This window comes from Salmo salar, chromosome ssa24 (assembly GCF_905237065.1).
Source record: "Salmo salar chromosome ssa24, Ssal_v3.1, whole genome shotgun sequence".
Lineage (NCBI taxonomy): Eukaryota > Metazoa > Chordata > Actinopteri > Salmoniformes > Salmonidae > Salmo > Salmo salar.
Genome location: NC_059465.1, coordinates 47,981,070 through 48,005,836, shown reverse-complemented (window position 1 = coordinate 48,005,836; position 24,767 = coordinate 47,981,070). Strand labels below are relative to the sequence as shown.

At 52.4% G+C, this 24,767-nt stretch overlaps 1 protein-coding gene across 2 annotated transcripts in view; it reads right to left on the bottom strand.

Moving 5' to 3' along the window:
* Positions 1–24,767, bottom strand: part of LOC106585993 (protein RUFY3) — an 85,223-nt gene that overhangs the window by 34,864 nt on the left and 25,592 nt on the right. For both annotated transcript variants that reach the window (XM_045706788.1, XM_045706789.1), the window contains exons 2-8: positions 23,737–23,910; positions 19,323–19,440; positions 14,242–14,467; positions 13,500–13,561; positions 8,292–8,427; positions 7,869–7,961; positions 3,453–3,659 (exon numbers count right to left, since the gene is read on the bottom strand). In XM_045706788.1, the coding sequence (XP_045562744.1) occupies positions 3,453–3,659; positions 7,869–7,961; positions 8,292–8,427; positions 13,500–13,561; positions 14,242–14,467; positions 19,323–19,440; positions 23,737–23,910 (1,016 nt within the window). The remainder of the gene's footprint in view (positions 1–3,452; positions 3,660–7,868; positions 7,962–8,291; positions 8,428–13,499; positions 13,562–14,241; positions 14,468–19,322; positions 19,441–23,736; positions 23,911–24,767) is intronic.

Here is a 24,767-nt window from a genome sequence, read left to right as displayed (position 1 = left end):
GTTAATACAGGATGAGGGAGGGATGGAGGGAGGGAGGGGTTAATACAGGATGAGGGAGGGAGGGAGGGATGGAGGGAGGGATGGGTTAATACGGGAGGGAGGGAGGGATGGGTTAATACAGGATGAGGGAGGGAGGGAGGGATGGGTTAATACAGGATGAGGGAGGGAGGGATGGGTTAATACAGGATGAGGGAGGGAGGGAGGGAGGGATGGGTTAATACAGGATGAGTGAGGGAGGGAGGGAGGGATGGGTTAATACAGGATGAGGGAGGGAGGGAGGGATGGGTTAATACAGGATGAGGGAGGGAGGGAGGGATGGGTTAATACAGGATGAGGGAGGGAGGGAGGGATGGGTTAATACAGGATGAGGGAGGGAGGGAGGGGTTAATACAGGATGAGGGAGGGAGGGAGGGAGGGATGGGTTAATACAGGATGAGTGAGGGAGGGATGGGTTAATACAGGATGAGTGAGGGAGGGATGGGTTAATACAGGATGAGGGAGGGAGGGAGAGATGGGTTAATACAGGATGAGGGAGGGAGGGAGGGATGGGTTAATACAGGATGAGGGAGGGATGGAGGGAGGGATGGGTTAATACAGGATGGGGGATGGAGGGATGGGTTAATACAGGATGAGGGAGGGAGGGAGGGATGGGTTAATACAGGATGAGGGATGGAGGGAGGGATGGTTAATACATGATGAGGAGGGAGGGAGGGAGGGATGGAGGGATGGGTTAATACAGGATGAGGGAGGGAGGGAGGGATGGGTTAATACAGGATGAGGGATGGAGGGAGGGATGGTTAATACAGGATGAGGGATGGAGGGAGGGAGGGGTTAATACAGGATGAGGGAGGAGGGATGGGTTAATACAGGATGAGGGGGGAGGGAGGGATGGGTTAATACAGGATGAGGGAGGGAGGGAGGGGTTAATACAGGATGAGGGAGGGAGGGATGGAGGGAGGGAGGGATGGGTTAATACAGGATGAGGGAGGGAGGGAGGGATGAGTTAATACAGGATGAGGGAGGGATGGGTTAATACAGGATGAGGGAGGGAGGGAGGGAGGGATGGGTTAATACAGGATGAGGGAGGGAGGGAGGGAGGGAGGGAGGGAGGGAGGGAGGGATGGGTTAATACAGGATGAGGGAGGGAGGGAGGGATGGGTTAATACAGGATGAGGGAGGGAGGGAGGGAGGGAGGGAGGGATGGGTTAATACAGGATGAGGGAGGGAGGGAGGGAGGGATGGGTTAATACAGGATGAGGAAGGGAGGGAGGGATGGGTTAATACAGGATGAGGGAGGGAGGGAGGGATGGGTTAAAACAGGATGAGGGATGGAGGGAGGGAAGGAGGGAGGGATGGGTTAATACAGGATGAGGGAGGGAGGGAGGGAGGGAGGGATGGAGGGAGGGAAGGAGGGAGGGATGGGTTAATACAGGATGAGGGAGGGAGGGATGGAGGGAGGGAAGGAGGGAGGGATGGGTTAATACAGAATGAGGGAGGGAGGGAGGGAGGGATGGAGGGAGGTAAGGAGGGAGGGATGGGTTAATACAGGATGAGGGAGGGAGGGAGGGAGGGATGGAGGGATGGGTTAATACAGGATGAGGGAGGGATGGAGGGATGGGTTAATACAGGATGAGGGAGGGAGGGAGGGGGGATGGAGGGATGGGTTAATACAGGATGAGGGATGGAGGGAGGGATGGGTTAATACAGGATGAGGGAGGGAGGGAGGGAGGGATGGGTTAATACAGGATGAGGGAGGGAGGGAGGGGGGAGGGAGGGATGGGTTAATACAGGATTAGGGAGGGAGGGAGGGATGGGTTAATACAGGATGAGGGAGGGAGGGAGGGATGGGTTAATACAGGATGAGGGAGGGATGGAGGGATGGGTTAATACAGGATGAGGGAGGGATGGAGGGAGGGATGGGTTAATACAGGATGAGGGGAGGGAGGGAGGGAGGGAGGGATGGGTTAATACAGGATGAGGGAGGGAGGGAGGGGGAGGGAGGGATGGGTTAATACAGGATTAGGGAGGGAGGGAGGGATGGGTTAATACAGGATGAGGGAGGGAGGGAGGGAGGGATGGGTTAATACAGGATGAGGGATGGAGGGAGGGATGGGTTAACACAGGATGAGGGAGGGAGGGAGGGATGGGTTAACACAGGATGAGGGAGGGAGGGATGGGTTAATACAGGATGAGGGAGGGAGGGAGGGAGGGAGGGAGGGAGGGAGGGAGGGAGGGAGGGAGGGAGGGAGGGAGGGATGGGTTAATACAGGATGAGGGAAGGAGGGATGTGTTAATACAGGATGAGGGAGGGAGGGAGGGAGGGAGGGATGGGTTAATACAGGATGAGGGAGGGAGGGAGGGAGGGAGGGAGGGAGGGAGGGGTTAATACAGGATGAGGGAAGGAGGGATGTGTTAATACAGGATGAGGGAGGGAGGGAGGGAGGGATGGGTTAATACAGGATGAGGGAGGGAGGGAGGGATGGGTTAATACAGGATGAGGGAGGGAGGGAGGGATGGGTTAATACAGGATGAGGGAGGGATGGAGGGAGGGATGGGTTAATACAGGATGAGGGAGGGAGGGAGGGATGGGTTAATACAGGATGAGGGAGGGAGGGAGGGAGGGATGGGTTAATACTGTCACATCCTGACCAGCAGAGGGAGCAATTGGATTAGTTTTGGTCAGGATGTGGCAGGGTTTTTGTGTGTGTTTTTATTGTTTCATTGATTTTGGCCGTGTGACTTCCAATCAGGCACAGCTGTAGAGGGTTGTGGTTGATTGGGAGTCACACATAAGTTGCCTACGTTTCCTTTGTGTTTCGTGGGTAATTGTTCTTGTCATTGTGGTTGCACCTGACAGGACTGTGTTGACTGTCAGTTTTTCTTGTTTTTGTAAATTGCATAGTGTTCCGTTTATTAAATCATGTTGAACACTAACTCCGCCGCATTTTGGTCCGTTTCTGAAGACAGCTGTTACAAATACAGGATGAGGGAGGGAGGGAGGGATGGGTTAATACAGGATGAGGGAGGGAGGGAGGGATGGGTTAATACAGGATGAGGGAGGGAGGGAGGGATGGGTTAATACAGGATGAGGGAGGGATGGGTTAATACAGGATGAGGGAGGGAGGGAGGGATGGGTTAATACAGGATGAGGGAGGGAGGGAGGGATGGGTTAATACAGGATGAGGGAGGGAGGGAGGGATGGGTTAATACAGGATGAGGGAGGGAGGGAGGGATGGGTTAATACAGGATGAGGGAGGGAGGGAGGGATGGGTTAATACAGGATGAGGGAGGGATGGGTTAATACAGGATGAGGGAGGGAGGGAGGGATGGGTTAATACAGGATGAGGGAGGGAGGGAGGGAGGGATGGGTTAATACGGGAGCGATGTATTAAGGAGGGATATGATATTTCTCAGAGAAAGGGAGAGAGAGAGAGAGAGAGAGAGAAACTGACCAATCGTAGCTGAGTTTCCTCCTTGAGCTGTTTGCGTGCCTCTCCCAGCACCTGACCGTCTGCCAAGCCGTCCACTGCCCCCGATGCCAAGCCGTCCACTGCCCGCGATGCCAAGCCGTCCACCGCCCGCGATGCCAAGCCGTCCACTGCCCGCGACGCCAAGCCGTCCACCGCCCGCGATGCCAAGCCGTCCACCGCCCGCGATGCCTGGGAAAGCCGTCATTAATTACTCCACCCTACATATCAGGCCTCGTCTACAACTTGACATTTACATGCGACTTCTGCGATCAGAATACGAAGATGGCATTGAAAAGACAGGTCGCGTTGCGATCTGATTGTGTTCAGGGACACATTGGATTTCTCCTCAGTATGGCTCAATCAGGCTACCGGATACAAGCAGTGGGTGACGTCGTCAGCACTCTGCCCTCAAGTCTCCAGAAAAACGTGTGTTTCGGGAGCGAGAGGCACCTTTTTAATGTTCCTCACACGCTAGGAACGACATGTTGGAGGAAATACGGTCCTAGGAGTGAGGAACATGTTTGTTGGCCTGAAATGCTAGTCAGCTAGCATTTGAGTTCTGCTAACCTCCTTAGCATTGCTCGCTAGCTAGTTACTAGGGCTGGGCAATATGGTCAAAATATCACTGTATTTTTCGATATTTTTCATACATTTCTGCATTTGAGATCATTTCCACATGGCTGCACAATATGGGGCGGCAGGTAGCCTAGTGGTTAGAGCATTGGGCCAGTAACTGAAAGGTTGCTCGATCGAATCCCTGAGCTGACAAGGTAAAAATCTGTCGTTCTGCCCCTGAACAAGGCAGTTAACCCACTGTTCCTAGGCTGTCATTGTAAATAAGAATTTGTTCTTAACTGACTTGCCTGGTTAAATAAAGGTTAAATAAAAAATGGGCCAAATAAACAAAGCTTTATTTTTAACCAAATGTTCCAATTGACGATTTAGATTATAACACTTGGGTGAACTGTTGGAATCATGCAAATATGTTAATTCTAATTCTATAGTTAGAATATAAATAATAGTAGGCACTTTGAATACAGTGTTTGACATGACAACGAATGAAAACGCCCAGGAGCTGTTATTGTGACAGGGTAGGAACCAAAGTGATGGTCAGTGTTTCCTATAATCTTTGGTTATATTAGGTAGCCAACATATTCATGCTTCACCTATTCCTCTTTGATTTAGAAGATACTGTTGCACAAACCAAACTACATGCTGATTTAGGCCTCCACCATCACTGGTATCAGGCTGTATTAGCTAGCTACATTTGCTCTGACTCAGTACTTTTATTAGCTAGTTAGCCAGCTAAATAGTGATTAGTATTAGACACTAACACAATTTAGCTAAAACTTGCTGTTTGCTGATGTAAGAAACAAAAACTAATAGTGTAATGATAAAACGATAGTGGATTTTTATTAAGATGCAAAGTGGAAACAGTATCGTTGTCATCAACACTGACCATGTAGACTGAACACAACTGTACCTTGGTTAGCTAGCTAGCCAACATGGTTGTCATCAACACTGACCATGTAGACTGAACACAACTGTATCTTGGTTAGCTAGCTAGCCAACATGGTTGTCATCAACACTGACCATGTAGACTGAACACAACTGTATCTTGGTTAGCTAGCTAGCTAGCCAACATGGTAGTCATCAACACTGACCATGTAGACTGAACACAACAGTCTCTTCGTTAGCTAGCTAGCCAACATGGTTGAGGAACAACAAACGCGCTCCTTGGGTGACAGGGGGCGTGGCTAGGTCTGTGTGAAAAGCGGCACGGAGAGAGCGGTGAGAGATGACTCAAGTAGCGAAGTCAAAATATAAAAATGGACGTTACCCACTGCGTATCACATGTAACAAACCAAGCATTCAAATACTGATATAGAAGGTAAAGTAAAAACCCAAACCGATCCCTGCATCAATACCGGTATATCATCAAATATGCTACAGCATCCAGCCCTACTAGCTACAGATGTAAACTGGCTACTACCGTTAAGTTATGGTTAGCAGATTCTAACCTGCAGAAAGGGACTGAAAAGGGAAATCCGGACATAAGTGTAGATGCGTTTGGAAATCCATGAACAGGACTCAAAAACTGCATTAACTGTCAAGTCTAGACATGGCCTCAGAGCTAGTCTTTTAACACCCTACATATCGCAGTAAAGAAGCTGTATGAAGACATGTAGCACATTAGCCTACCTAATGTAGGTCATCATTACTGGGGCGGCAGGTAGCCTCGTGGTTAGAGTGTTGGGCCAGTAACCAGCAGGTAGCCTAGTGGTTAGAGCGTTGGGCCAGTAACCAGCAGGTAGCCTAGTGGTTAGAGCGTTGGACTAGTAACCAGCAGGTAGCCTAGCGGTTAGAGTGTTGGGTCAGTAACCAGCAGGTAGCCTCGTGGTTAGAGTGTTGGACTAGTAACCAGCAGGTAGCCTAGTGGTTAGAGTGTTGGGCCAGTAACCAGCAGGTAGCCTAGTGGTTAGAGTGTTGGACTAGTAACCAGCAGGTAGCCTAGTGGTTAGAGTGTTGGGCCAGTAACCAGCAGGTAGCCTAGTGGTTAGAGTGTTGGACTAGTAACCACCAGGTAGCCTAGTGGTTAGAGTGTTGGACTAGTAACCAGCAGGTAGCCTAGTGGTTAGAGTGTTGGGCCAGTAACCAGCAGGTAGCCTAGTGGTTAGAGCGTTGGGCCAGTAACCAGCAGGTAGCCTAGTGGTTAGAGCGTTGGACTAGTAACCAGCAGGTAGCCTAGTGGTTAGAGCGTTGGGCCAGTAACCAGCAGGTAGCCTAGTGGTTAGAGCATTGGGCCAGTAACCAGCAGGTAGCCTAGTGGTTAGAGCGTTGGGCCAGTAACCAGCAGGTAGCCTAGTGGTTAGAGCGTTGGGCCAGTAACCAGCAGGTAGCCTAGTGGTTAGAGCGTTGGGCCAGTAACCAGCAGGTAGCCTAGTGGTTAGAGCGTTGGGACAGTAACCAGCAGGTAGCCTAGTGGTTAGAGCGTTGGGCCAGTAACCAGCAGGTAGCCTAGTGGTTAGAGCGTTGGGCCAGTAACCAGCAGGTAGCCTAGTGGTTAGAGCGTTGGGCCAGTAACCAGCAGGTAGCCTAGTGGTTAGAGCGTTGGGCCAGTAACCAGCAGGTAGCCTAGTGGTTAGAGCGTTGGGCCAGTAACCAGCAGGTAGCCTAGTGGTTAGAGCGTTGGGCCAGTAACCAGCAGGTAGCCTCGTGGTTAGAGCGTTGGGCCAGTAACCAGCAGGTAGCCTAGTGGTTAGAGCGTTGGGCCAGTAACCAGCAGGTAGCCTAGTGGTTAGAGCGTTGGGCCAGTAACCAGCAGGTAGCCTAGTGGTTAGAGCGTTGGGCCAGTAACCAGCAGGTAGCCTAGTGGTTAGAGCGTTGGGCCAGTAACCAGCAGGTAGCCTCGTGGTTAGAGCGTTGGGCCAGTAACCAGCAGGTAGCCTAGTGGTTAGAGCGTTGGGCCAGTAACCAGCAGGTAGCCTAGTGGTTAGAGCGTTGGGCCAGTAACCAGCAGGTAGCCTAGTGGTTAGAGCGTTGGGCCAGTAACCAGCAGGTAGCCTAGCGGTTAGAGCGTTGGGCCAGTAACCAGCAGGTAGCCTAGCGGTTAGAGCGTTGGGCCAGTAACCAGCAGGTAGCCTAGCGGTTAGAGCGTTGGGCCAGTAACCAGCAGGTAGCCTAGCGGTTAGAGCGTTGGGCCAGTAACCAGCAGGTAGCCTAGCGGTTAGAGCGTTGGGCCAGTAACCAGCAGGTAGCCTAGCGGTTAGAGCGTTGGGCCAGTAACCAGCAGGTAGCCTAGCGGTTAGAGCGTTGGGCCAGTAACCAGAAGGTAGCCTAGTGGTTAGAGCGTTGGGCCAGTAACCAGCAGGTAGCCTAGTGGTTAAAGCGTTGGGCCAGTAACCAGCAGGTAGCCTAGTGGTTAGAGCGTTGGGCCAGTAACCAGCAGGTAGCCTAGTGGTTAGAGCGTTGGGCCAGTAACCAGCAGGTAGCCTAGTGGTTAGAGCGTTGGGCCAGTAACCAGCAGGTAGCCTAGTGGTTAGAGCGTTGGGCCAGTAACCAGCAGGTAGCCTAGTGGTTAGAGCGTTGGGCCAGTAACCAGCAGGTAGCCTAGTGGTTAGAGCGTTGGGCCAGTAACCAGCAGGTAGCCTCGTGGTTAGAGCGTTGGGCCAGTAACCAGCAGGTAGCCTAGTGGTTAGAGCGTTGGGCCAGTAACCGAAAGGTTGCTAGATCGAATCCCCGAGCTGACAAGGTAAAAATCTGTCGTTCTGCCCCCGAACAAGGCAGTTAACCCACTGTTCCTAGGCCGTCATTGTAAAATAAGGATTTGTTCTTAACTGACTTGCCTAGTTAAATAAAGGTTCAATACTTCAAATGAACAGTGGTTGTCCGTTTTACCTTGCGACTGGACTCTAGCTGGTAGGAGCTCTCCTCCTTGACTCGTTCTACATCCTCTTGTAGGGTGATGATCCTGTTGTTGGCTACTGCAAGCTGGACAGACAACACACCAGGCCAGATTGTATTTGACCTTTATTTATACAGGTTTGTCTCATTGAGAATAAAAATCAATTTTGCAAGAGAAACCTGTAAAATGTTCCACACCAGTGGAGAAATACCAGATTTACTTTCAGACAACCAAAGCTATTGATTACTGCATTGTTGGGTTTGGAGCTTGAAAGAAAGGCATTTCACTTGACATTAAGACAATGTTCTGTTAACCTCTACACAACCTCTACACAACCTCTACACAACCCAGTTGTAGAATGCATGTTAAATCAAACTGTGATCAAACAAAATAATAATAATAATAATAATAATAACCTCTTCAGTGAGCTTGGTGTTGGACTTCTCCATAGCGTCTACTTTGGCCTGCAGGTTGTTGACTGAAGCACTGAGGTGTCTGTTTAGTTCCTCAACATAGTTCTTCTGGTCCAGGATGGCTGTGATCTGGCCATCCCTGCTGGGGGGAAGGGGGGGGAGAGAATTGAGAAAGACTTGGAAGCAAAAGCCAGTTCATCTCACATTAGGGCTGGGAGGGCCCGACACTAGGGCAGGGAGGGCACGACACTAGGGCTGGGAGGGCCCGACACTAGGGCTGGGAGGGCCCGACACTAGGGCTGGGAGGGCACGACACTAGGGCTGGGAGGGCCCGACACTAGGGCTGGGAGGGCCCGACACTAGGGCTGGGAGGGCTGGAGGGCCCGACACTAGGGCTGGGAGGGCTGGAGGGCCCGACACTAGGGCTGGGAGGGCTGGAGGGCCCGACACTAGGGCTGGGAGGGCCCGACACTAGGGCTGGGAGGGCACGACACTAGGGCTGGGAGGGCACGACACTAGGGCTGGGAGGGCCCGACACTAGGGCTGGGAGGGCCCGACACTAGGGCTGGGAGGGCCCGACACTAGGGCTGGGAGGGCACGACACTAGGGCTGGGAGGGCTGGAGGGCCCGACACTAGGGCTGGGAGGGCACGACACTAGGGCTGGGAGGGCACGACACTAGGGCTGGGAGGGCACCACACTAGGGCTGGGAGGGCACCACACTAGGGCTGGGAGGGCACCACACTAGGGCTAAGAGGCCACGACACTAGGGCTGGGAGGGCTGGGAGGGTTTGTCACTAGGGCTGGGAGGGCACGACACTAGGGCTGGGAGGGCTGGGAGGGCACGACATTAGGGATGGGGAGGGCACGACACTAGGGCTGGGAGGGCACGACACTAGGGCTGGGAGGGCACGACACTAGGGCTGGGAGGGCACGACACTAGGGCTGGGAGGGCTGGGAGGGCACGACACTAGGGCTGGGAGGGCACGACACTAGGGCTGGGAGGGCTGGGAGGGCACGACACTAGGGCTGGGAGGGCTGGAGGGCCCGACACTAGGGCTGGGAGGGCACGACACTAGGGCTGGGAGGGCACGACACTAGGGCTGGGAGGGCACGACACTAGGGCTGGGAGGGCACGACACTAGGGCTGGGAGGGCTGGGAGGGCCCGACACTAGGGCTGGGAGGGCTGGGAGGGCCCGACACTAGGGCTGGGAGGGCCCGACACTAGGGCTGGGAGGGCACGACACTAGGGCTGGGAGGGCACGACACTAGGGCTGGGAGGGCACGACACTAGGGCTGGGAGGGCCCGACACTAGGGCTGGGAGGGCCCGACACTGGGGCTGGGAGGGCACGACACTAGGGCTGGGAGGGCACGACACTAGGGCTGGGAGGGCACGACACTAGGGCTGGGAGGGCACGACACTAGGGCTGGGAGGGCACGACACTAGGGCTGGGAGGGCACGACACTAGGGCTGGGAGGGCTGGAAGGGCACGACACTAGGGCTGGGAGGGCACGACACTAGGGCTGGGAGGGCACGACACTAGGGCTGGGAGGGCACGACACTAGGGCTGGGAGGGCACGACACTAGGGCTGGGAGGGCACGACACTAGGGCTGGGAGGGCACGACACTAGGGCTGGGAGGGCACGACACTAGGGCTGGGAGGGCCCGACACTAGGGCTGGGAGGGCACGACACTAGGGCTGGGAGGGCCCGACACTAGGGCTGGGAGGGCACGACACTAGGGCTGGGAGGGCACGACACTAGGGCTGGGAGGGCCCGACACTAGGGCTGGGAGGGCCCGACACTAGGGCTGGGAGGGCACGACACTAGGGCTGGGAGGGCACGACACTAGGGCTGGGAGGGCCCGACACTGGGGCTGGAAGGGCACGACACTAGGGCTGGGAGGGCACCACACTAGGGCTGGGAGGGCACCACACTAGGGCTGGGAGGGCACCACACTAGGGCTGGGAGGGCACCACACTAGGGCTGGGAGGGCACCACACTAGGGCTGGGAGGGCACCACACTAGGGCTGGGAGGGCACCACACTAGGGCTGGGAGGGCACCACACTAGGGCTGGGAGGGCACCACACTAGGGCTGGGAGGGCTGGAAGGGCACGACACTAGGGCTGGGAGGGCACGACACTAGGGCTGGGAGGGCTGGGAGGGCACGACACTAGGGCTGGGAGGGCACGACACTAGGGCTGGGAGGGCACGACACTAGGGCTGGGAGGGCACGACACTAGGGCTGGGAGGGCACGACACTAGGGCTGGGAGGGCACGACACTAGGGCTGGGAGGGCACGACACTAGGGCTGGGAGGGCACGACACTAGGGCTGGGAGGGCCCGACACTAGGGCTGGAAGGGCACGACACTAGGGCTGGGAGGGCACCACACTAGGGCTGGGAGGGCACGACACTAGGGCTGGGAGGGCTGGGAGGGCACGACACTAGGGCTGGGAGGGCACGACACTAGGGCTGGGAGGGCACGACACTAGGGCTGGGAGGGCACGACACTAGGGCTGGGAGGGCACGACACTAGGGGCTGGGAGGGCCCGACACTAGGGCTGGAAGGGCACGACACTAGGGCTGGGAGGGCACCACACTAGGGCTGGGAGGGCACGACACTAGGGCTGGGAGGGCTGGGAGGGCACGACACTAGGGCTGGGAGGGCACGACACTAGGGCTGGGAGGGCACGACACTAGGGCTGGGAGGGCACGACACTAGGGCTGGGAGGGCCCGACACTAGGGCTGGGAGGGCACCACACTAGGGCTGGGAGGGCACGACACTAGGGCTGGGAGGGCACGACACTAGGGCTGGGAGGGCACGACACTAGGGCTGGGAGGGCCCGACACTAGGGCTGGGAGGGCCCGACACTAGGGCTGGGAGGGCCCGACACTAGGGGCTGGGAGGGCCCGACACTAGGGCTGGGAGGGCTGGAGGGCCCGACACTAGGGCTGGGAGGGCTGGGAGGGCACGACACTAGGGCTGGGAGGGCTGGGAGGGCACGACACTAGGGCTGGGAGGGCACGACACTAGGGCTGGGAGGGCACGACACTAGGGCTGGGAGGGCACCACACTAGGGCTGGGAGGGCACCACACTAGGGCTGGGAGGGCACCACACTAGGGCTGGGAGGGCACCACACTAGGGCTGGGAGGGCACGACACTAGGGCTGGGAGGGCACGACACTAGGGCTGGGAGGGCACGACACTAGGGCTGGGAGGGCACGACACTAGGGCTGGGAGGGCACGACACTAGGGCTGGGAGGGCTGGAGGGCCCGACACTAGGGCTGGGAGGGCACGACACTAGGGCTGGGAGGGCTGGGAGGGCACGACATTAGGGATGGGGAGGGCACGACACTAGGGCTGGGAGGGCTGGGAGGGCACGACATTAGGGATGGGGAGGGCACGACACTAGGGCTGGGAGGGCACGACACTAGGGCTGGGAGGGCACGACACTAGGGCTGGGAGGGCACGACACTAGGGCTGGGAGGGCTGGGAGGGCACGACACTAGGGCTGGGAGGGCACGACACTAGGGCTGGGAGGGCACGACACTAGGGCTGGGAGGGCACGACAGTCAGTATCTGGTGTGGCCACCAGCTGCATTAAGTACTGCAGTGCATCTCTTCCTCATGGACGGCACCAGATTTGCCCGTTCTTGCTGTGAGATGTTACCCCACTCTTCCACCAAGACACCTGCAAGTTCCTGGACATTTCTGGGGGGAATGGCCTTAGCCCTCACCCTCCGATCCAACAGGTCCCAAATGTGCTCAGTGGGATTGAGATCCGGGCTCTTTGCTGGCCATGGCAGAACACTGACATTCCTGTCTTGCAGGAAATCACGCACAGAACGAGCAGTATGGCTGTTGGCATTGTCATGCTGGAGGGTCATGTCAGGATGAGCCTGCAGGAAGGGGACCACATGAGGGAGGAGGATGTCTTCCCTGTAACGCACAGCGTTGAGATTGCCTGCAATGACAACAAGCTCAGTCCGATGATGCTGTGACACACCGCCCCAGACCATGATGGACCCTCCACCTCCAAATCGATCCCGCTCCAGAGTACAGGCCTCGGTGTAACGCTCATTCCTTAGACGATAAAAGCGAATCCGACCATCACCCCTGGTGAGACAAAACTACGACTCGTCAGTGAAGAACACTTTTTGCCAGTCCTGTCTGGTCCAGCGATGGTGGGTTTGTGCCCATAGGCGACGTTGTTGCCGGTGATATCTGGTGAGGACCTGCCTTACAACAGGCCTACAAGCCCTCAGTCCAGCCTCTCTCAGCCTATTGCGGACAGTCTGAGCACTGATGGAGGGATTATGCGTTCCTGGTGTAACTCAGGCAGTTGTTGTTGCCATCCTGTACCTGTCCCGCAGGTGTGATGTTCGGATGTACCGATCCTGTACAGGTGTTGTTACACGTGGTCTGCCACTGCGAGGACGATCAGCTGTCCGTCCTGTCTCCCTGTAGCGCTGTCTTAGGCGTCTCACAGTACGGACATTGCAATTTATTGCCCTGGCCACATCTGCAGCCTAAGGCACGCTCACGCAGATGAGCAGGGACCCTGGGCATCTTTATTTTGGTGTTTTTCAGAATCAGTAGAAGGCCTCTTTAGTGTCCTAAGTTTTCATAACTGTGACCTTAATTGCCTACCGTCTGTAAGCTGTTAGTGTCTTAAGGTGAGGGAGGGGCTAGCGTTGTTAAGGTGAGGGAGGGGCTAGCGTTGTTAAGGTGAGGGAGGGGCTAGCGTTGTTAAGGTGAGGGAGGGGCTAGCGTTGTTAAGGTGAGGGAGGGGCTAGCGTTGTTAAGGTGAGGGAGGGGCTAGCGTTGTTAAGGTGAGGGAGGGGCTAGCGTTGTTAAGGTGAGGGAGGGCCTAGCGTTGTTAAGGTGAGGGAGGGGCTAGCGTTGTTAAGGTGAGGGAGGGGCTAGCGTTGTTAAGGTGAGGGAGGGGCTAGCGTTGTTAAGGTGAGGGAGGGGCTAGCGTTGTTAAGGTGAGGGAGGGGCTAGCGTTGTTAAGGTGAGGGAGGGGCTAGCGTTGTTAAGGTGAGGGAGGGGCTAGCGTTGTTAAGGTGAGGGAGAGGCTAGCGTTGTTAAGGTGAGGGAGGGGCTAGCGTTGTTAAGGTGAGGGGCTAGCGTTATTAAGGTGAGGGAGGGGCTAGCGTTGTTAAGGTGAGGGAGGGGCTAGCGTTGTTAAAAGAGGAACGCACCCTTCTGCCGTCTTGCTGCTTTGACCATCCTTAAGATACATGGAGAAATCTATCACTCCGACCTGCACAGGAAATACAACACAGACTTACTCGTATGACCACTTCCGGTCTGAAGAGCATAACAGAATAACTGCTGCTACACTGATGAAAACATTGTGTCAGACAGAGAATAGACTTTATTTACAATACCAGCTGGTTAAACGCTCAACTGTACTGTAAATGTGTACTGGGGGCCACTGTAAATGCATACTGGGGGCCACTGTAAATGCGTACTGGGGGCCACTGTAAATGCGTACTGGGGGCCACTGTAAATGCGTACTGGGGGCCACTGTAAATGCGTACTGGGGGCCACTGTAAATGCGTACTGGGGGCCACTGTAAATGCGTACTGGGGGCCACTGTAAATGCGTACTGGGGGCCAGTGTAAATGCGTACTGGGGGCCAGTGTAAATGCGTACTGGGGGCCACTGTAAATGCGTACTGGGGGCCACTGTAAATGCGTACTGGGGGCCACTGTAAATGCGTACTGGGGGCCACTGTAAATGCGTACTGGGGGCCACTGTAAATGCGTACTGGGGGCCACTGTAAATGCGTACTGGGGGCCACTGTAAATGTGTACTGGGGGCCACTGTAAATGCGTACTGGGGGCCACTGTAAATGTGTACTGGGGGCCACTGTAAATGTGTACTGGGGGCCACTGTAAATGCGTACTGGGGGCTACATATATATTCTATGGTACTAACCTGTGAGTCCAGGTCTTCTCCCTTCATACAGAGATTAGCATCGATGACGTTCAACCCAACCAGCAGTCCGGCGATCACGGCTCCTTCCTCCTCCATCATGAGAGCGTTGGACTCGTAGAACTCGCTGAGCAGGTCCTTTCTGTTGATGATGGTCTTCATGTAGTCTGACAGCTTCTTCTGCATCAGGGCCAATCGCAGCCAGGCCCGCCCTCTTCCTAACGGGGTTCTGGTGACGGACAAGGGGGTTACACCAATCACATAACTCAACTGGTGAACAGGGGATTAGGCCAATTATGTATCAACGACACACTGTGTGACCAATCAGATACCAAGTGAACCGTGTGGGAGTTTGTCTACCACCTAATACTGGAGGAGTTTTTCCTAGCCAGCGTGCTTCTACACCTGCATTTGATTTGATACTGGAGGGGTCTTACACCAGCGGAACCTTTATTTAACCAGGCAAGTCAGTTACGAACAAATTCTTATTTACAATGACGGCCTACCCCGGACGACGCTGGGCCAATTGCGCGCCGTCCTATGGGACTCCCAATCACGGCCGGATGTGATATAGCCTGGATTCGAACCAGGGACTGTAGCGACGCCTTTTAGCACTGAGATGCAGTGCCTTAGACCGCTGCGCCACTCGGGAGAGTAGATATACAGGTAACCGCCAAAATAAAGGAAACACGAGAGTAAACGAGGGATAAAAAGTTTATTGAAAGCTGGAGCTTCCACACAGGTGTGGTTCCTGACTTAATTAAGCATTTAAAACATCCCATCATGCTTTGGGAGGGTCCTGTATAAAAACGCCCAGCTGCCCATTATGTTGTCTACCGTGGATCGGAGAAGAGATCTCAGTGACGGATCTCAAAGGAGCACAGGAGGTTTCAAAACCCTACAATTACCGCACCCCCCCGAAATTAACATAACAAAAATCCCCAATCTAAATCAGTCAGTTTAAGCTAGAGAAACATTGTTTGGCATGGGCTATGTCTCAATCCACCGCAACCCGCCGATGTCGCCCTTCAGCATCTGCTGTGGAAGGTGGCAGAGCTACAGCGCTGTTTGTCAGACCAGGAGACGTCCTGAAAATGGGTCTTCTCCCAAAAAACGTCTGTAGATTTTCAACGGTTTGGCCTATTATGACCACTCTTGAAAGAGATCCTCCTCTTTGCTCTACGACCCCACCCCCAGGACTCATCAAGGTTCTGGTTTTAATAGAATGATTGGAAGTATATATGGTTATAGTTCAGTGCCTAAAATAAAGGGATAATGATGTTCCCTGATCTCTCTTCTATCTCTCAGAGGACAGACACTTCAGAACAAACTTCCTTCAGATTTGATTTAAATGACCATCTGTCGTTCCATGTAGTGAATCTGTTATTCAATGTGTTTCATTGGCTAAGAGCAGTAATGCCAAATATGTATCATCCCCCCCAAAAAAACATGTTTATACCTTAAGGGGTCTTAAACTTAAATGATCCATGATACGCCCATCTTACAACAAATCCATTTCAGTTTAGAACCCCCCCCCAACAGCTTAGACTGTAGAGGGTTAAAGACCCCCCCCCAACAGCTTAGACTGTAGAGGGTTAAAGAACCCCCCCCCAACAGCTTAGACTGTAGAGGGTTAAAGAACCCCCCCAACAGCTTAGACTGTAGAGGGTTAAAGAACCCCCCCCCAACAGCTTAGACTGTAGAGGGTTAAAGAACCCCCCCCAACAGCTTAGACTATAGAGGGTTAAAGAACCCCCCCCCAACAGCTTAGACTGTAGAGGGTTAAAGAACCCCCCCCCCAACAGCTTAGACTGTAGAGGGTTAAAGAACCCCCCCCCAACAGCTTAGACTGTAGAGGGTTAAAGAACCCCCCCCAACAGCTTAGACTGTAGAGGGTTAAAGAACCCCCCCCAACAGCTTAGACTGTAGAGGGTTAAAGAACCCCCCCCCAACAGCTTAGACTGGAGAGGGTTAAAGAACCCCCCCCAACAGCTTAGACTGTAGAGGGTTAAAGAACCCCCCCCAACAGCTTAGACTGTAGAGGGTTAAAGAACCCCCCCCCCAACAGCTTAGACTGTAGAGGGTTAAAGAACCCCCCCCCAACAGCTTAGACTGTAGAGGGTTAAAGAACCCCCCCCCAACAGCTTAGACTGTAGAGGGTTAAAGAACCCCCCCCCCAACAGCTTAGACTGTAGAGGGTTAAAGAACCCCCCAACAGCTTAGACTGTAGAGGGTTAAAGAACCCCCCCAACAGCTTAGACTGTAGAGGGTTAAAGAACCCCCCCCCAACAGCTTAGACTGTAGAGGGTTAAAGAACCCCCCCCACCAGCTTAAAATGTAGAGGGTTAAAGAACCCCCCCCCCAACAGCTTAGATTGTAGAGGGTTAAAGAACCCCCCCAACAGCTTAGACTGTAGAGGGTTAAAGAACCGCGCCCCCCCCAACAGCTTAAAATGTAGAGGGTTAAAGAACCCCCCCAACAGCTTAGACTGTAGAGGGTTAGAGAACCCCCCCCAACAGCTTAGACTGTAGAGGGTTAAAGAACCCCCCCAACAGCTTAGACTGTAGAGGGTTAAAGAACCCCCCCCCCAACAGCTTAGACTGTAGAGGGTTAAAGACCCCCCCAACAGCTTAGACTGTAGAGGGTTAAAGAACCCCCCCAACAGCTTAGACTGTAGAGAGTTAAAGACCCCCCCCCAACAGCTTAGACTGTAGAGAGTTAAAGAACCCCCCCCCAACAGCTTAGACTGTAGAGGGTTAAAGAACCCCCCAACAGCTTAGACTGTAGAGGGTTAAAGAACCCCCCCCAACAGCTTAGACTGTAGAGGGTTAAAGAACCCCCCCCAACAGCTTAGACTGTAGAGGGTTAAAGACCCCCCCAACAGCTTAGACTGTAGAGGGTTAAAGAACCCCCCCAACAGCTTAGACTGTAGAGAGTTAAAGACCCCCCCCCAACAGCTTAGACTGTAGAGAGTTAAAGAACCCCCCCCAACAGCTTAGACTGTAGAGGGTTAAAGAACCCCCCAACAGCTTAGACTGTAGAGGGTTAAAGAACCCCCCCCAACAGCTTAGACTGTAGAGGGTTAAAGACCCCCCCCAACAGCTTAGACTGTAGAGAGTTAAAGAACCCCCCCCCAACAGCTTAGACTGTAGAGGGTTAAAGAACCCCCCAACAGCTTAGACTGTAGAGGGTTAAAGAACCCCCCCAACAGCTTAGACTGTAGAGGGTTAAAGAACCCCCCCCAACAGCTTAGACTGTAGAGGGTTAAAGAACCCCCCCCACCAGCTTAAAATGTAGAGGGTTAAAGAACCCCCCCCCAACAGCTTAGACTGTAGAGGGTTAAAGAACCCCCCAACAGCTTAGACTGTAGAGGGTTAAAGAACCCCCCCCCAACAGCTTAGACTGTAGAGGGTTAAAGAACACCCCCCCCCAACAGCTTAGACTGTAGAGGGTTAAAGAACCGCGCCCCCCCCCAACAGCTTAAAATGTAGAGGGTTAAAGAACCCCCCAACAGCTTAGACTGTAGAGGGTTAGAGAACCCCCCCCAACAGCTTAGACTGTAGAGGGTTAAAGAACCCCCCCAACAGCTTAGACTGTAGAGGGTTAAAGAACCCCCCCCAACAGCTTAGACTGTAGAGGGTTAAAGACCCCCCCAACAGCTTAGACTGTAGAGGGTTAAAGAACCCCCCCCAACAGCTTAGACTGTAGAGAGTTAAAGACCCCCCCCAACAGCTTAGACTGTAGAGAGTTAAAGAACCCCCCCCAACAGCTTAGACTGTAGAGGGTTAAAGAACCCCCCCCAACAGCTTAGACTGTAGAGGGTTAAAGAACCCCCCCCCAACAGCTTAGACTGTAGAGGGTTAAAGACCCCCCCCAACAGCTTAGACTGTAGAGAGTTAAAGAACCCCCCCCAACAGCTTAGACTGTAGAGAGTTAAAGAACCCCCCCCCAACAGCTTAGACTGTAGAGGGTTAAAGGGTGTGTGCGTGTGTTTCTGGTTTTACCAGACGTCCTCACACGGACAGTAAAACGAGGACAATTGGGGATATTTTCAGGCGTTAGGTTTAGAATTAGGGTTAGGTAAAATAGGATTTTTAATGGGAATCAATTGTTTAGTCTCTACAAGGATAGTAAAACAAAACTTGTATCACCACATCTCAACCCTATATTTCCACCATCATCAACAAAACATAGGATGTAATTTCTGATGGAGGAATGGTGTTGCATCAGGACATTAGGGACGGGGTCAGACAGACGGGAACAGGACATTAGGGAGGACGGGGTCAGACAGACGGGAACAGGACATTAGGGACGGCGTCAGACAGACGGGAACAGGACATTAGGGACGGGGTCAGAGACGGGAACAGGACATTAGGGACGGCGTCAGACAGACGGGAACAGGACATTAGGGACGGCGTCAGACAGACGGGAACAGGACATTAGGGACGGCGTCAGACAGACGGGAACAGGACATTAGGGACGGCGTCAGACAGACGGGAACAGGACATTAGGGATGGGGTCAGACAGACGGGAACTGGACATTAGGGACGGCGTCAGACAGACGGGAACAGGACATTAGGGACGGCGTCAGACAGACGGGAACAGGACATTAGGGACGGCGTCAGACAGACGGGAACAGGACATTAGGGACGGCGTCAGACAGACGGGAACAGGACATTAGGGACGGCGTCAGACAGACGGGAACAGGACATTAGGGACGGCGTCAGACAGACGGGAACAGGACATTAGGGACGGCGTCAGACAGACGGGAACAGGACATTAGGGACGGCGTCAGACAGACGGGAACAGGACATTAGGGACGGCGTCAGACAGACGGGAACAGGACATTAGGGACGGCGTCAGACAGACGGGAACAGGACATTAGGGACGGGGTCAGACAGACGGGAACAGGACATTAGGGACGGCGTCAGACAGACGGGAACAGGACATTAGGGACGGCGTCAGACAGACGGGAACAGGACATTAGGGACGGCGTCAGACAGACGGGAACAGGACATTAGGGACGGCGTCAGACAGACGGGAACAGGACATTAGGGACGGCGTCAGACAGGCGAAGGTCTTACTTGAGTCCTGGCAGGTCTTTGACGCTGGCGGTGATCTCTCCTGCCTCGGGGGTGAGTTTCTCCACCAGCTCTAAGGCCCCCCAGAAAGACTTGTTCTGCCCCAGGAACGACTTCTTGGCTGAGGGGGTAGGTAGAGGGAACGTTAGGCCAACAGTACCACACAACACCAATGCTAAGATCATCCTGACAGGGCATTTCTAAGCATCCTGAATGTACAGAAATCACTAGCTTATAAACCTGTCACACTTACATCATTATAATCAGATTCAGAGGGTTTAATAGTCACATGTACAGGGATGCAGGTGTGATTGCAGGGTACAGTGAAACTTTTAGGTTCCTGAGCTCCAACATACAGGACTAGTGAAATGAAAAAATTACAAATGGTAATAAAACTATAGAATAATTATACTATATACAGTGGGGGGAAAAAGTATTTGATCCCCTGCTGATATTGTACGTTTGCCCACTGATAAAGAAAGGATCAGTCTATAATTTTAATGGTAGGTTTATTTGAACAGTGAGAGACAGAATAACAACAAAAATATCCAGAAAAACACATGTCAAAAATGTTATAAATTGATTTGCATTTTAATGAGGGAAATAAGTATTTGACCCCCTCTCAAATCAGAAAGATTTCTGGCTCCCAGGTGTCTTTTATACAGGTAACGAGCTGAGATTAGGAACACACTCTTAAAGGGAGTGCTCCTAACCACAGCTTGTTACCTGTATAAAAAACACCTGTCCACAGAAGCAATCAATCAGATTCCAAACTCTCCACCATGGCCAAGACCAAAGAGCTCTCCAAGGATGTCAGGGACAAGATTGTAGACCTACACAAGGCTGGAATGGGCTACAAGACCATCGCCAAGCAGCTTGGTGAGAAGGTGACAACATTTGGTGCGATTATTCGCAAATGGAAGAAACACAAAAGAACTGTCAATATCCCTCGGCCTGGGGCTCCATGCAAGATCTCACCTGTGGGGTTGCAATGATCATGAGAATGGTGAGGAATCAGCCCAGAACTACACGGGAGGATCTTGTCAATGATCTCAAGGCAGCTGGGACCATAGTCACCAAGAAAACAATTGGTAACACACTACGCCGTGAAGGACTGAAATCCTGCAGCGCCCGCAAGGTCCCCCTGCTCAAGAAAGCACATATACATGCCCGTTTGAAGTTTGCCAATGAACATCTGAATGATTCAGAGGACAACTGGTGAAAGTGTTGTGGTTAGATGAGACCAAAATGGAGCTCTTTAGCATCAACTCAACTCGCCGTGTTTGGAGGAGGAGGAATGCTGCCTATGACCCCAAGAACACCATCTCCACCGTCAAACATGGAGGTGGAAACATTATGCTTTGGGGGTGTTTTTCTACTAAGGGAACAGGACAACTTCACCGCATCAAAGGGACGATTAACGGGGCCATGTACCGTCAAATCTTTGGTGAGAACATCCTTCCCTCAGCCAGGGCATTGAGAATGGGGGCGTGCTCGCTCTTCGGTTTCCAATCATCTCCTTAGTCTTGGTTACGTTGAAGGAGAGGTTGTTATTCTGGCACCGGCCAGGTCTCTGACGTCCTCCCTATAGGTTGTCTCATCGTTGATCAGGCCTACCACTGTTGTGTCGTCTGCAAACTTAATGATGGTGTTGGAGTCGTGGGTTAACAGGGAGTACAGGAGGGGACTGAGCACGCACCCCTGGGGGGCTCCAGTGTTGAGGATCAGCTGGCAGATGTGTTGCTACCTACCCTCACCACCTGAAGGCGGCCCGTCAGGAACTCCAGGATCCAGTTGCAGAGGAAGGTGTTTTGTCCCAGGATCCTTAGCTTATTGATGAGCTTTGAGGGCACTATGGTGATGAACGCTGAGATGTAGTCAATGAATAGCATTCTCACATAGGTCTTCCTTTTGTCCAGGTGGGAAAGGGCAGTGTGGAGTGCAATAGAGATTACATCCTCTGTGGATCTGTTGGGGCGGTATGCAAATTGGAGTGGGTTTAGGGTTTCTGGGATAATGGTGTTGATGTGAGCCACTATCAGCCTTTCAAAGCACTTCATGGCTACGGACGTGAGGGCTACGGGTCTGTAGTCATTTAGGCAGGTTGCCTTCGTGTTCTTGGGCACAAGGACTATGGTGGTCTGCTTGAAGCATGTTGGTATTACAGACTCAAACAGGGACATGAAAATGTCAGTGAAGACACTTGCCAGTTGGTCAGCACATGCCCGGAGCACACTTCCTGGTAATCCGTCTGGCCCTGCAGCCTTGTGTATGTTGACCTGTTTAAAGGTCTTACTCACGTCGGCTACGGAGAGCGTGATCACACAGTCGTCCGGAACAGCTGATGCTCTCATGCATGCCTCAGTGTTGCTTGCCTTGAAGCGAGCATAGAAGTGATTTCGCTCGTCTGGTAGGCTCGTGTCACTGGGCATCTCATGGCTGTGCTTCCCTTTGTAGTCTGTAATAGTTTGCAAGCCCTGCCACATAAGACGAGCGTTTGAGCCGGTGTAGTATGATTCGATCTTAGCCCCGTATTGACGCTTTTCCTGTTTGATGGTTCGTCGCAGGGCATAGCAGGATGTCTTGTAAGCTTCCGGGTTAGAGTCCCGCACCTTGAAAGCGGCAGCTCTACCCTTTAGCTCAGTGTGAATGTTGCCTGTAATCCATGGCTTCTGGTTGGGGTATGTACGTAGTCACTGTGGAGACGACGTCCTCAATGCACTTATTGATGAAGCCAGTGACTGATGTGGTGTACTCCTCAATGCCATCAGAAGAATCCCGGAACATGTTCCAGTCTGTGATAGCAAAACAGTCCTGTAGTTTGGCATCTGCTTCATCTGACCACTTTTTTATAGACCGAGTCACTAGTGCTTCCTGCTTTAGTTTTTGCTTGTAAGCAGGAATCAGGAGGATAGAGTTGTGGTCAGATTTACCAAATGGAGGGCCAGGGAGAGCTTTGTACGCGTCTCTGTGTGAGGAGTACAGGTGATCTAGAATTTTTTTTCCCTCTGGTTGCACATTTAACATGTTGATAGAAATTAGGTAGAACTGATTTAAGTTTCCCTGCATTAAAGTCTCCGGCCACTAGGAGCGCCGCCTCTGGGTGGTGAGTGGTTTCCTGTTTGCTTATTTCCTTATACAGCTGGCTGAGTGCGGTCTTAGTGCCAGCACCTGTCTGTGGCGGTAAATAAACAGCCACGAAAAGTATAGCTGAAAACTCTCTAGGCAAGTAGTGTGGTCTGCAATTTATCACAATATAATCTACTTCAGGCGAGCAAAATCTAGAGACTTCCTTAGATTTTGTGCACCAGCTGTTGTTTACAAATATGCAAATATGCACAGACCGCCCCCCCTCGTCTTACCGGAGTGTGCTGTTCTATCCTGCCGGTGCAGCGTATATCCCGCTAGCTGAATATCCATGTCATCATTCAGCCACGATTCCATGAAACATAGGATATTACAGTTTGTGATGTCCCGTTGGTAGGATATTCGTGATCATACCTCGTCTAAATCATTGTCCAATGATTGCACGTTAGCGAGTAATATTGACGGTAACGGCAGCTTTCCCACTCGCCTTCTCTGGATCCTAACGAGGCATCCCGCTCGGTGTCCTCTGTGCCTGCATCTCTTCCTCTTGCAAATAACTGGGATGTTGGCCTTGTCGGGTGTTTGGAGAATGTCCTGTGTGTCCTGCTTATTGAAGAAAACATCTTTGTCTAATCCAAAGTGAGTGATCGCTGTCCTGATATCCAGAAGCTGTTTTTTGCAGTAAGATACAGTTGCAGAAATATTATGTACAAAATAAGTTACAAATAACGTGAAAATAACCACATAGTAGCACAATTGGTTGGGCGCCCGTAAGACTGCTGCCATTTCTTCCGCCGCCATTTTAATTTCATCTGGTGACGAGTCAGCGTATTCATTGATGTTAATCTCCTGAGGCGACCAGGAACTTATTTCAGTCCACGTGATCAAAACAGTAATAGAGCCAGAATTCTGATTGGTCGGACGAACGCTGTACAGATCTGACCACCAGCACTTCCCTCTTGAGTCTTTGTTTTGTAGGCAGGGAGAAGCAAGATGGAGTCATGGTCGGATTTGCCAAAAGGAGGACGAGAGAGGGCCTTATACCCCGTGTCCAAAAGGCGTGTAGCAATAGTCAAGAGTAGAATTTCCACGAGTAAGACAGTCGATGTGTTGGTAATAATTTGGGAGCACGGATCTTAAATTATTATTATCAAAGAGTGAGGATTCAAGAAACAAGCCTACATCTATACAAACATGTCCCAGATCTGTTTTGGGAACCAACTCCTATGGTCAATGTCAAGTTTGGTGTAACAAGACCGCACAAACAGATCTGGGACGAGGTAAAAACAAACAATAACATAGGTAGGTAGTACTTTTGAGTACTCTGTACTTTTGAGTCCGTGTTTGAGGCAGTGCTCCATGACAACGAAGAACTGCTGTAGAGGAGCGTAGTCCGAGTCCAGGGTTCTGCCCAGGTTCAGGGCTGACTCAATCAGACCCTTGATGCTCAGCTTAGCCATGTTCATCAGGTTCAACCGCTCGATGGCTATAGGGTCCTTCGGATCTGGACAGAGGGATAGAGGGAGAGAGTAAAGGAAGAAATAGAGGGGCAGGCGGAAAAGATAAAGGAGAGAGGGAGAAAGAAGAGATGTCAACAAACAAACCCTGGTACAATATAGTCACCATGTCAGCAACACTAGTTGAAGGCAGCAGCAAATCAAAACTGAGAATGGAGAGGAAGAAGGAAGTCTTCCAACAGACAGAGGGAGGATGTAGCAACAAGTCAGCGCATTTTTGTGACAAATTGGACAAAATCATTGCATATCGCCATGCAAAATGTCAGAATTGGAGAACCAAAATCAAGCATTTTTGCAGGTCAATAACAAAAAAAACTCCCTGTGAAATCCTGGAGGGACTGGTTCTTTCTTCAGCAAAAGACACTACTGTTATTTGCATCCATGTCTTATAATAGTGAGACATCAAGGAAGGTCACTGACTAATCTGACTAAAGCAACTACAATATACAGTTGAAGTCTGAAGTTTACATACACTCAGGTTGGAGTCATTAAAACTCGTTTTTCAACCACTCCACACATTTCTTGTTAACAAACTATAGTTTTGGCAAGTCGGTTAGGACATCTACTTTGTGCATGACACAAGTCATTTTTCAATCAGTTGTTTACAGACAGATTATTTCACTTATAATTCACTGTACCACAATTCCAGTGGATCAGAAGTTTACATACACTAAGTTGATTGTGCTGACGAGTGTGTTTCATTTGGTGACCTCAGAGAGGACAGGAAACACACATGACTATATCTCTGAATATGTACATTTCTCAATTATGGGGGTTTACAACTAATTATTGTATAAAATTAACGAGTAAAGATGAAACTATTTGAAATGATGTAAGGTGATGT